This window comes from Poeciliopsis prolifica, unplaced genomic scaffold, assembly GCF_027474105.1.
Source record: "Poeciliopsis prolifica strain line A6 unplaced genomic scaffold, Auburn_PproV2 SCAFFOLD041, whole genome shotgun sequence".
Taxonomy (NCBI): Eukaryota; Metazoa; Chordata; class Actinopteri; order Cyprinodontiformes; family Poeciliidae; genus Poeciliopsis; species Poeciliopsis prolifica.
The window spans coordinates 5,352,267-5,362,153 of NW_026562416.1; the positions used below are offsets into that span (position 1 = coordinate 5,352,267).

Below are 9,887 nucleotides of genomic sequence, written 5' to 3' on the forward strand. Positions count from 1 at the left end.
CATCCATCCATCCATCCATCCATCCATCCATCCATCATCCATCCATCCATCCATCCATCCATCCATCCATCCATCCATCCATCCATCCATCCATCCATCCATCCATCCATCCATCCATCCATCCATCCATCCATCCATCCATCCATCCATCCATCCATCCATCCAAGTTCCAGAAATTCTAAGCATGTACAAATGAGACACATTGCAACAATATTTTTAATAAGTAAAATTATATCTCAAGAGTACTTGTTGTGTCATCTTATCTGTACAGTATAAACCAGTCTCTTGTACTACACTTTGCGTCATAGAGGGTCTGGACTCTCTGCTGTTGAGAAATGTTGCTTCCTGGAGGCCTGGACTGTGTTGAGATATTAAATTTTACCAAATCACTAGTGTTTGTGGTGTATTGATCCAGTTCCATGCTAAGAATCTTGATGGAAGTTGAAACAACCTCCACTGCAAAGAGAGAAGTGTTTAGCTGAACAAAGCGACTGTAAATCTTAATCAAATATTTGGAAGCACTGCCATTGTTCAAATTGCACAGATTACAATTCTGACATAGCTCAGGTTTGCCGATTGTTTAACACAGTTGGACTTGATGTGTTGAATGTCAAGTCCTAATGACAACACATTACAACATCCTTAATACTCTTGACACCCTGCTGTCATTTCCAGTGATGTCAGTAAAGCGCTACTGACGTCGGACCACATTTAAGAGTAATATAACGCATTGCTATTTCAAATCCATTAGTCAGACTACAGTTACTTATCGAAATCACTTTGCGTTACTGTGCGTTACTATCTGCTTTGCAATTTAATTGTATTTCATGTGCGCGTCTTGTCGCGTCATCGCGGCAGCATCATCAGCGACAGAAATGCAAACAATGGAGGGAGATGCGCATTTTGTTGGTGGAAAAACAGGAACCATTTAGAGTTTCTGTTGCCAAGTTCATTTATTATAAGCGGCTTTGGGCTTCTTCTTTTTTTAAGTCGCTTGCAAAATTGCGCGTTTTGGGGCTCGTATTTAGACTGTGGTGTTGCGCATTTGGGCTTGGAAATAAGCAGAAACTCGTCATAAATCCCAGAATTTGTCCGTCTTTAAAGTAGTTTCAGTCAGACTCTCCCTCTCCCTCATTTCCCGCTGCGCCTGTGTTAATGTCAAGTTAATTTATTACCTGGGAATTACATCGCCCTACGCGGAAAATTGCGAACATCTAATATGAACAGCGCAATAAACGTCAAAACAGCCGCGAATGAACGAGTCCGTAAAGTTGTGCAACTAAACGCCATTATGATTATCAATATTCAGCTAAGTGTCACAAACAGACAAACATCTGAATTGTGGAACCGCAGGAGGAGCTCTGTGCACTCTGACCCCAAACGCAGGGCCATAACGCACAACCTGTAGGCCAGGGGCAGGATGGGGGCTTTAAAATCCTTCTTACAGTGAACTACACAAAAATATATATGAAATAAAACATCTTTCTTTATTTTTTTAAAGGGTTGTTCCGGATTGTCAAATAAGTAAATAATAGAGCCAGCAACATTTACATTTGGCCTTTGTCTTTTTACTCATTCAGTTTTTCACAGACTTAATTGTAAATGCAGAACAAATGACTACAATACAATCAGGTGGAACCTAAACTTGCTCGAATTTACACACCACTTCATACTTTTACCCGCATTGGGTAAAAGTATAAGAGATTATTCACATATCAACAGAACATCTTCACAAATAGCTTTTCTCATCTGAATAGCTGGCTTTAAAAATGCTCTTCAAGATCTTACAATGACATTCAAATGATGTTTTTCCATGTCTATGAATGGTTTCAGTGGGTTTAGATTTGTAGTTTCAGGTTGGCATTTTTTACACGTCATTATACTCTCACATGGGTATAATGATGTATGGAAGCCTAAAAAAACGTGTTGCCACACCTTGACCATCAGTAGATCAGAGCTACACCTTGGGAGTATCCTCATGTAATCTTGTTTTTTTTTCTGACTATAAAAGAAGAGTTAAAATATTAGAAAACCAGTCATTGGTGAAGAACAAGTTCAGAAGAAGAGATCGCTTGTGAGTATCGTAAACCAACTAATATCTCTGAAAATGTCCTGTTTTTTATTCATAGTAGTATGTAGTTTTTTTTTATGTACTTAACATGTCTCTTGGTTATCTTCTATTTCATTGCAATTAAATTTCAAGCAAAGAAGTTAACAGATTAATTGTTAACTTTTTTAACAGTTAATCTGTGAAAATGATTTCCAATAGAAACAAAGAAAAAATTTTACTTGATATTAAAGTTTTTCTTTCGATTAGTTTTGATATTAATCACAACGAAGGCTTGATTTTGATAGCTTTCAACACCTTTAAAATACATAAATTTGCAATTAGACTAACTTTGTTATTCACAGTGGAAATAAAAATTATATTTTGATGCTCATTACTTTTATTTCCCCTAGATACCAGAGAAAATCATAAATACCACAATGATTCCAAGGACTTGCATGATTCTGCTCCTGTTTTCTGGTAAGAAAAACTACTTTTCACCCAATTAAAGTATTTTAAATGAGAGAAATAAGAAAATATATATACATTTTCAAAATTGCTTAGCCTTAGCTGCAGCACAGAGCACAACCACCGTAGAACCGGCAACCGCACCAACTACCACTTCAACTACCACAGCCGCTCCAACTACCACTTCAACTACCACAGCCGCTCCAACTACCACTTCAACTACCACAGCCGCTCCAACTACCACTTCAACTACCACAACTGCTCCAACTACCACTTCAACTACCACAGCCACTCCAACTACCACTTCAACTACCACAGCCACTCCAACTACCACTTCAACTACCACAGCCGCTCCAACTACCACTTCAACTACCACAACTGCTCCAACTACCACTTCAACTACCACAGCCACTCCAACTACCACTTCAACTACCACAGCCACTCCAACTACCACTTCAACTACCACAGCCACTCCAACTACCACTTCAACTACCACAGCCCCTCCAACTACCACTTCAACTACCACAGCCACTCCAACTACCACTTCAACTACCACAGCCGCTCCAACTACCACTTCAACTACCACAGCCGCTCCAACTACCACTTCAACTACCACAGCCACTCCAACTACCACTTCAACTACCACAGCCGCTCCAACTACCACTTCAACTACCACAGTCGCTCCAACTACCACTTCAACTACCACAGCCACTCCAACTACCACTTCAACTACCACAGCCGCTCCAACTACCACTTCAACTACCACAGTCGCTCCAACTACCACTTCAACTACCACAGCCACTCCAACTACCACTTCAACTACCACAGCCACTCCAACTACCAGAACAACAGTATCTAGTTCTGCCTCCTCTGCCTTTCTGAACAAAGTCAGTCTCATGTCGGTCATAATGGTTTTGTTGATTCAATTTTCTTATTCATACGTTTAATGTGATTCTCACTCCTCACATCATAATCTTATTTAGAGAATATTGCTGAATTTATCCTGAGATTTTAAACTGTATAATCAAGTTATTTATTGATTTCTGTGTATAAAAATGGTCAAATAGCTTATGTGAGGAATATGAGCCTTTACGTTACATTTAAGTAATAAATTATTGCGGATGCATAAACATGTGGTTTGTAACGTTCATTTAATTGCTTGCAATCATCAATCAATGGAAATAAAGTAAAAAAAAAAGCATATTCATTTCAATTATTTCAGCTGAAAAAATGTATTTCTCTCTCATAAATTTAAATGAAATAACATCTGATTCAGTAACAACTGCTCTGTCTTTAGTAGCAACAGTCAACCGTAGATATCAAACCCAGGTTTTGTGCCGATAAGGAGAATTTTATTTTATTTTTTTCATCATTCAATATAAGGAAGTTTGAGATGAACCAGAATTTTAATTCTGATAAGCAATTGGTAAGAGATGAGGGTGGGAGGGTGAAGTTAGGTTTTCTGTAGAGGTAAACTGAGCGTCTTTGACAACAGAATGAAAATGGATGTTAAATTTATGGAAAATTATGTCAAGGGAATGTTGTGATTCTATCAACTTGAGTTGGTTGAACCCTGAGAGATACGAGTTAAAATGGGCTGGGGATGTTGTAATAGCACTAATGGAAGAAAATCTCCTGAGGAGGATAGAGTGATAGATAGCATCAAAGTCTGCACTCAGTAGTAATAGAAGTAAAGCTTTGAGATGGTTTAAATGTGTACTGTGTCACAGTTTTGGGTTTCTGTCAGAGATAACCTGATCCTGAGTTTATATTTTAGCTTGGCCTTTCTTTGAGAAATTTAGTTGTTATCTCTCTTCCTTGGTTTTATCTATCCATCTTCTTACTTACAAAAAACATGCATGTTAAATTAACCGTCCTCATATCTGGTCCTTGCAGGTTGACATCCTAAAGTTTTCACTTTTTTTCCTCTCTAAAACAATATATGAAAGAAATAAATTGGTCATTTACAGGTTTCTGTGAAATCCAATTCACATTGTTTGAACTAGGTGTGTTCGATTATGGTCACATGTAAAAGTCGCTGTGACACCTTTGTCCAACGACTTTAGTTTGAATCAACACTAAACGGTGATTAAAAAAGGGCAAAGGCTTCAGTGTTGGTGAGCTTTACAAAACATTCAGCTACTGTTGGCTGCTTTGTGCAGGTCACATGTCAACACTCCACATCAATATGTTCACAAAGAAACAGGAGGCATTCTGATTGCTCACCTAAATCCTGTCACTGACTCCTGCTTAGGTGAGCCATCCCAGTCCATGTTTAGATTTGCTCCACCAATTGTTTTTGTTCATCTATCGTATGAAGTGACTTCTAAGCTTTAAAAAGTTCATCAGGGGGTGTGCTGTGGTGGCGCAGGGGGTTAGCATGTTTGGAGGCCTCAGTCCTGCTGGTATTTTACTACAAATTAGAGATGTTTGCTTTATGGTGGATTTTACGCTTTTCCACAACTGCTCTGTGTCCTTCTGATTTCATTTTACTTGGTTTCAATGCCACTTCCCACCTTTTTGCTCAGTAAATCTGTTTAATCTGTTGCTTTTTGTTTGCCTGAATTTGGGTCCAACAAAACATGACTCTTCACCATAAGAGTTACTGCTGTGTTTAGTTGTGTGCACTTCCTATAAGAATCCTAAACTCAAGTAGAGAGTATCTGTAGTTCCCATCACCTTGTTGCCCCAGATCTTGTTATTAGTGCTTTTTGTTATCTGGGCGTGACATTTTTGAGCCAGGCAGGATACTCAGTGTCAACAAATAGGAATGCAAAAACAGTTGAAGGAAGACGCCCTCAGATTAGATTTTTAAAAAATGGACCAGTTGAACTGTTCTCAAAAACTTTCTGAATCATGGAATCAGGGGGTGTGTTTTATGATTTAAATGACTCATTCTTGAAACAAATGGACTGCTGATTACTTCTAAATATTTTATATTGGTAGATCAGCTATGACAGAAGGGAGAAATTGCTCTTTATAGATTTAGAGTAAGACAAAGTTGGTAAATGATTTGATATCTATATTTTTCCTCACATAACTAAATAAAATACGTTTCTTATTCAGTATAAGCCTTGACATTGAAAAATTCTAGATTATAGTAACAAACTTTCTGCTTTTATAATCATGATTCAGTCACTGTTCAGTGATGCTACAGCAACTTATTTACCAGTGAGAAAACTGGAAAAATAAATAAATGAGGAACCAGACCACATAAAATTTAGCACATGGAGATCCTTCTGAACCTCCTTGCTGACCACTAAAATGTTTAAATACTCTCATGTTTACCCTTTTTTAATTAAGATAATATATTTGAACAGCCTAAAGCATAGTGGTTTGAGATGGTTGGTTAGTTGTGGTTTAATTCTTTTTCTTTTTTTTTTCTCCTTTTAATCTAAGACATCATAAGCAAAAACTGTTGTAAAAGGATTGCTTTTTTTTGTTTTGTTTTTTTGCACTATGACATCAAACATCTGCATCACTCTGTGTTAGCATGATTAGTTTCTGTTTTTATGTTGCGAAATGATAAAGGACAAATAAATAATATTTATGAAGGTGGCACCATCTGTAACCTGAAAAGTATGTTGACGGTAACACCTTTTTTTTGTAAGCCATCAGTTCACATTCTTCAGATTTTTCACTTATCATTCATGTCACCAACTTTCTGTCAGAATATAACGTGCACAGGATGTTTTATGGTTATTATTTGAAGCTGTAAGACTGAAGTTACTTTCAACAGTCAGTAATATCAGCACAGATTAGTAACTCTTTAGGATTTGCTTTAGCACATGACATTTGTAGATATCCTGGCACTGTCAGTAGAGGGCAGCAAGCTTCCAGGATGTCAGAACTCCGCAGTATTTCCTAATTAAGAAACCAAGAGTCTTCAGTGAGAACAAGATATATATATATATATATATATATATATATATATATATATATATATATATATATATATATATATATATATATATATATGAATATATATATATATATATATATATATATATAATATATATATATATATATATATATATATATATGAATATATATATATATATATATATATTTAAGCACAGCTAGAAGATTTACTAAGTCAAATGTTTTTTGATGTATAAATGTATTTCTCCTTAAGACAAAAAAAAAATAATGTGTAATAATGAAAGCTTTCCTTTATAACCAAAATACCTTTTTTTTGCTCCTTCATTGCTCTTTGAATTTTCTCAATTTTATAAAAACTACTTGTGCTGGAAAATATTTATTGAAAATGAAAACCAGAGTTTGAAGAGCGTTGAAATGAGTGACTTGGATCAGGTCTGTGGAGGTTCCTCCATCTTCTCAGTTTAAGTGTTCTTTTCTTTAGTGTTAGTATTTAGTTAATGTTTTATATTGATAATATTTATATTGGTTATATCACTTTTTCTTTGGTGGGTTTTGGTATTAAGTTGTTTACTAGATTGGGTGCACACATTTTAGTAAACGCTTGGTTTATTTAGAATATTAATTTTGTTTTTGGTTGAGTTGAAGGACTGGCTGGGAGGAGTTGATTGTCTCAAACCAGTAATTGGAACCAACCATCAGGCTGCGGGAAGCAGGGAATTTGATGTGGAAGACTCCTCTCTCGCCCTATTGACATCTTCCTCTCACTCTATTGTTATAATATTTATGGTGTTAGGTTGTTTTGTTTTATAGTTGTGTTAAAGTAAAATGTTGTGATTTGAATTTATTTATGTTTATGTATGGTTGTTTTGTTTGTTCCCCCACCCCTCCTTGTGTGTGTGTGTAGGCTAGCCTTTGTATATAAATTCCCCTGTGTGTTCATTGAGAAGAGTCAGTTAGTTTTGTTTGAGTTGGTATGCTTTAGTTGATTATTTTTTGGGCCCATTTTTCTTATATTTCTTTTTGAAATTTGTTGTAAAAAAATCTTTAACTCTTTGAAAAATTAAATAGTTATTTTTTTATGCCTTTGTCCTTGAGTTTGCTGGTCGGACCATCACAGTTGGTGTCAGAAGTGGGATCCTCCAGTTAAGGACAAAGGTATATTTCTTAATTTTTTCTTTTTTTTTGGAAACTAAAAAAACCCTAAACCATGAGAGGAGCCAGAGGTGGAGGTGGTAAAACCAAGGCAGCTCCATCAGACAAAGAAGCGCAAACAGAGCATGAAGGGTGTGGTGCAGTTTGTGAAGAGGAGGAAGTGGATGAAGAAGGGAAAGAGCCAACCATATCTGACTTGGCAGGAATCCTGCAGGCCTACATTGGGCAGCAAAAAGATCGAGAGGCACAGTGGGAGCAAGAAATGTCACGTCAGGATTACAGGTTTAAGGCTCTCCAACACCAGTTCAGTTTATTTCAAGAGGAGTTTCAGGCCCAGTCTTCTGCAGGCCTGAAGCCTATTGTGCAAGACCACGCCTCCTCATCTGTTGGATTGAAGCCTGATGTGGATAGTTTACTTTCCGAACCTGCTCTGTTGGCTGTTAAATCAGGTGATTCAATTTCTACACATTTCTATAAAGAACCAAAACTGCAAAAGCTAAGTGAGGAGGATGATATTGAGCATTTCCTCATAACTTTTGAGAGGATAGCATGTGTTTGCAGATGGCCAAAAAGTGACTGGGCATTTCAATTGATTCCACTATTGACTGGTAAAGCCAGGAGTGCATATGTACATATGGATATGGAGGAATCGATGAACTATGATAATGTTAAAGCTGCTATTTTACAGAAATATGAAATTAACAGCGAGACTTATCGTCAGAGGTTCCGTTCTCGTCATGTGGAACCGAATGAGTCTCCCAAGGAACTTTATGTGAGACTTAAAGAACTGTATGGCAAATGGGTTCAACCCCGAGGTAAGACTGTTGAAGAGATAAATGACGTCATAATTCTTGAACAGTATTTCCGAATGTTGTCCCCAGAACTCCAAGTTTGGATTAAGGAACGAAACCCCAAAAATGCAGCCGAGGCAGTTTCCCTCGCGGATGCCTTTGTGGCCGCCCGTAGGAAGACTCAACCGTGGGCTTTTAGAACTGCAAAAAGGGAGTTTACTCCAACTTCAGGTAACTCCAGTCGAACTGAAAATGTGAGTAAGCAGTTTGGAATAGAAAAAGGTTTTTCCCCCGGTCAAACAAAAACTTTGAAAAAAACCCATCTATCTATGTGGCCAGGAGGGCCACACAAAGCCTATGTGTCCTCAAAATCCTGCAAACCTCTCTCAGATGTGTTTTGTTCCCAGAGAGAACCATGTTTTGAACAGACAAAACCAGCCACTGATGGAGACTACAGTGGAGATAGAGGGGCAAAAGGTCAAAGCCCTGATTGACACAGGAAGCACCCAGACATTGGTACACCGCAGGTATGTCCCACCGCATATTATTTGCACCTCTGAAACCATACCCATCTGCTGTGTCCATGGGGATGAAAAACAATATCCAACAGCAGATATTTACATGAGAGTGCAAGGACATGTTTACCTGTTAAAGGTGGGTGTTATGGATGCATTACCCTTTCCTGTTGTCTTGGGAAATGATCTTCCAATTCTCCCTGACCTAGTGAATGGTTTTAAAATGTGTAATGTTGTATTGACACGATCCCAAGCAAAGACTTTTGGGGAAGATGAGTCCAGTCTAAGAGCCTTGCCATTTTTTGGGGCTGAGATTGAAGAAGGTCAAACTAAAGAACGCAAGTCTCGTGCACAGCGCAAGCGAGAAAAATTCAAACATACCACAGCCCTTCCTGTGTTACCTGAACCTGAGGTGCAGTTAGACTTTGAAATTCCTGATATTAGTGAGCTGCAGCACCAGGATGGAAGTCTGACTGACCTTATTAAGAGGGTTGAAGCAGCAGGTGGAGCTGCAGAGGAATTTCATATGCAAAATGGCATCCTCTATAGGAGACATGGAGATGTACAACAACTGGTGTTGCCCAGAAAGGTCAGAAAAACAGTATTAATTTTGGGCCATGCAATTCCCTGGGCTGGCCACCTGGGGAAACATAAAACCATAGCCCGAATCCAACGGTGTTTCTACTGGCCTGGATTACACAAAGATGTTGCCAGCTTTTGCAGGAGTTGTCCTCAATGTCAGAAAACATCCACCAGATTTGCAGCGAGAGCTCCTCTTCAACCCCTTCCTATTATAAATACACCATTTGACCGTTTGGGCATGGATGTTGTGGGTCCAGTGGAGAAGAGCAAATCAGGGACTGAGAACCACCCCATATCACCCGCTGGTACCTGGCAATGCAACCATTCCAGTTTGACGTTCATCACATCCCGGGGAAGCTGAACACGACTGCCGACTACCTGTCACACTGGCCCATGGAGTTTCCAGAAGAGGGGGAGTGTGTGGAGGTTCCTCCATCTTCTCAGTTTAAG

At 38.3% G+C, this 9,887-nt stretch overlaps 1 protein-coding gene across 1 annotated transcript; it reads left to right on the forward strand.

Moving 5' to 3' along the window:
* Positions 1–1,898: 1,898 nt before the first annotated feature.
* LOC129375696 (probable ATP-dependent RNA helicase ddx42) lies at positions 1,899–3,468 on the forward strand. Its single transcript, XM_055054920.1, has 4 exons — positions 1,899–1,903; positions 2,049–2,074; positions 2,461–2,527; positions 2,612–3,468. Exons 1-4 carry the CDS (start codon positions 1,899–1,901, stop codon positions 3,372–3,374), a joined length of 861 nt encoding a protein of 286 aa, XP_054910895.1. The 3' UTR covers positions 3,375–3,468.
* Positions 3,469–9,887: the final 6,419 nt, after the last annotated feature.

What these genes read in the sequence shown, in the direction of transcription:
- LOC129375696 (XM_055054920.1), top strand. An exon ending in TTCAGAAGAAGAGATCGCTT is followed by an intron (nt 2,075 to 2,460) that starts GTGAGTATCGTA and finishes TATTTCCCCTAG; the next exon opens with ATACCAGAGAAAATCATAAA. An exon ending in GATTCTGCTCCTGTTTTCTG is followed by an intron (nt 2,528 to 2,611) that starts GTAAGAAAAACT and finishes AAAATTGCTTAG; the next exon opens with CCTTAGCTGCAGCACAGAGC.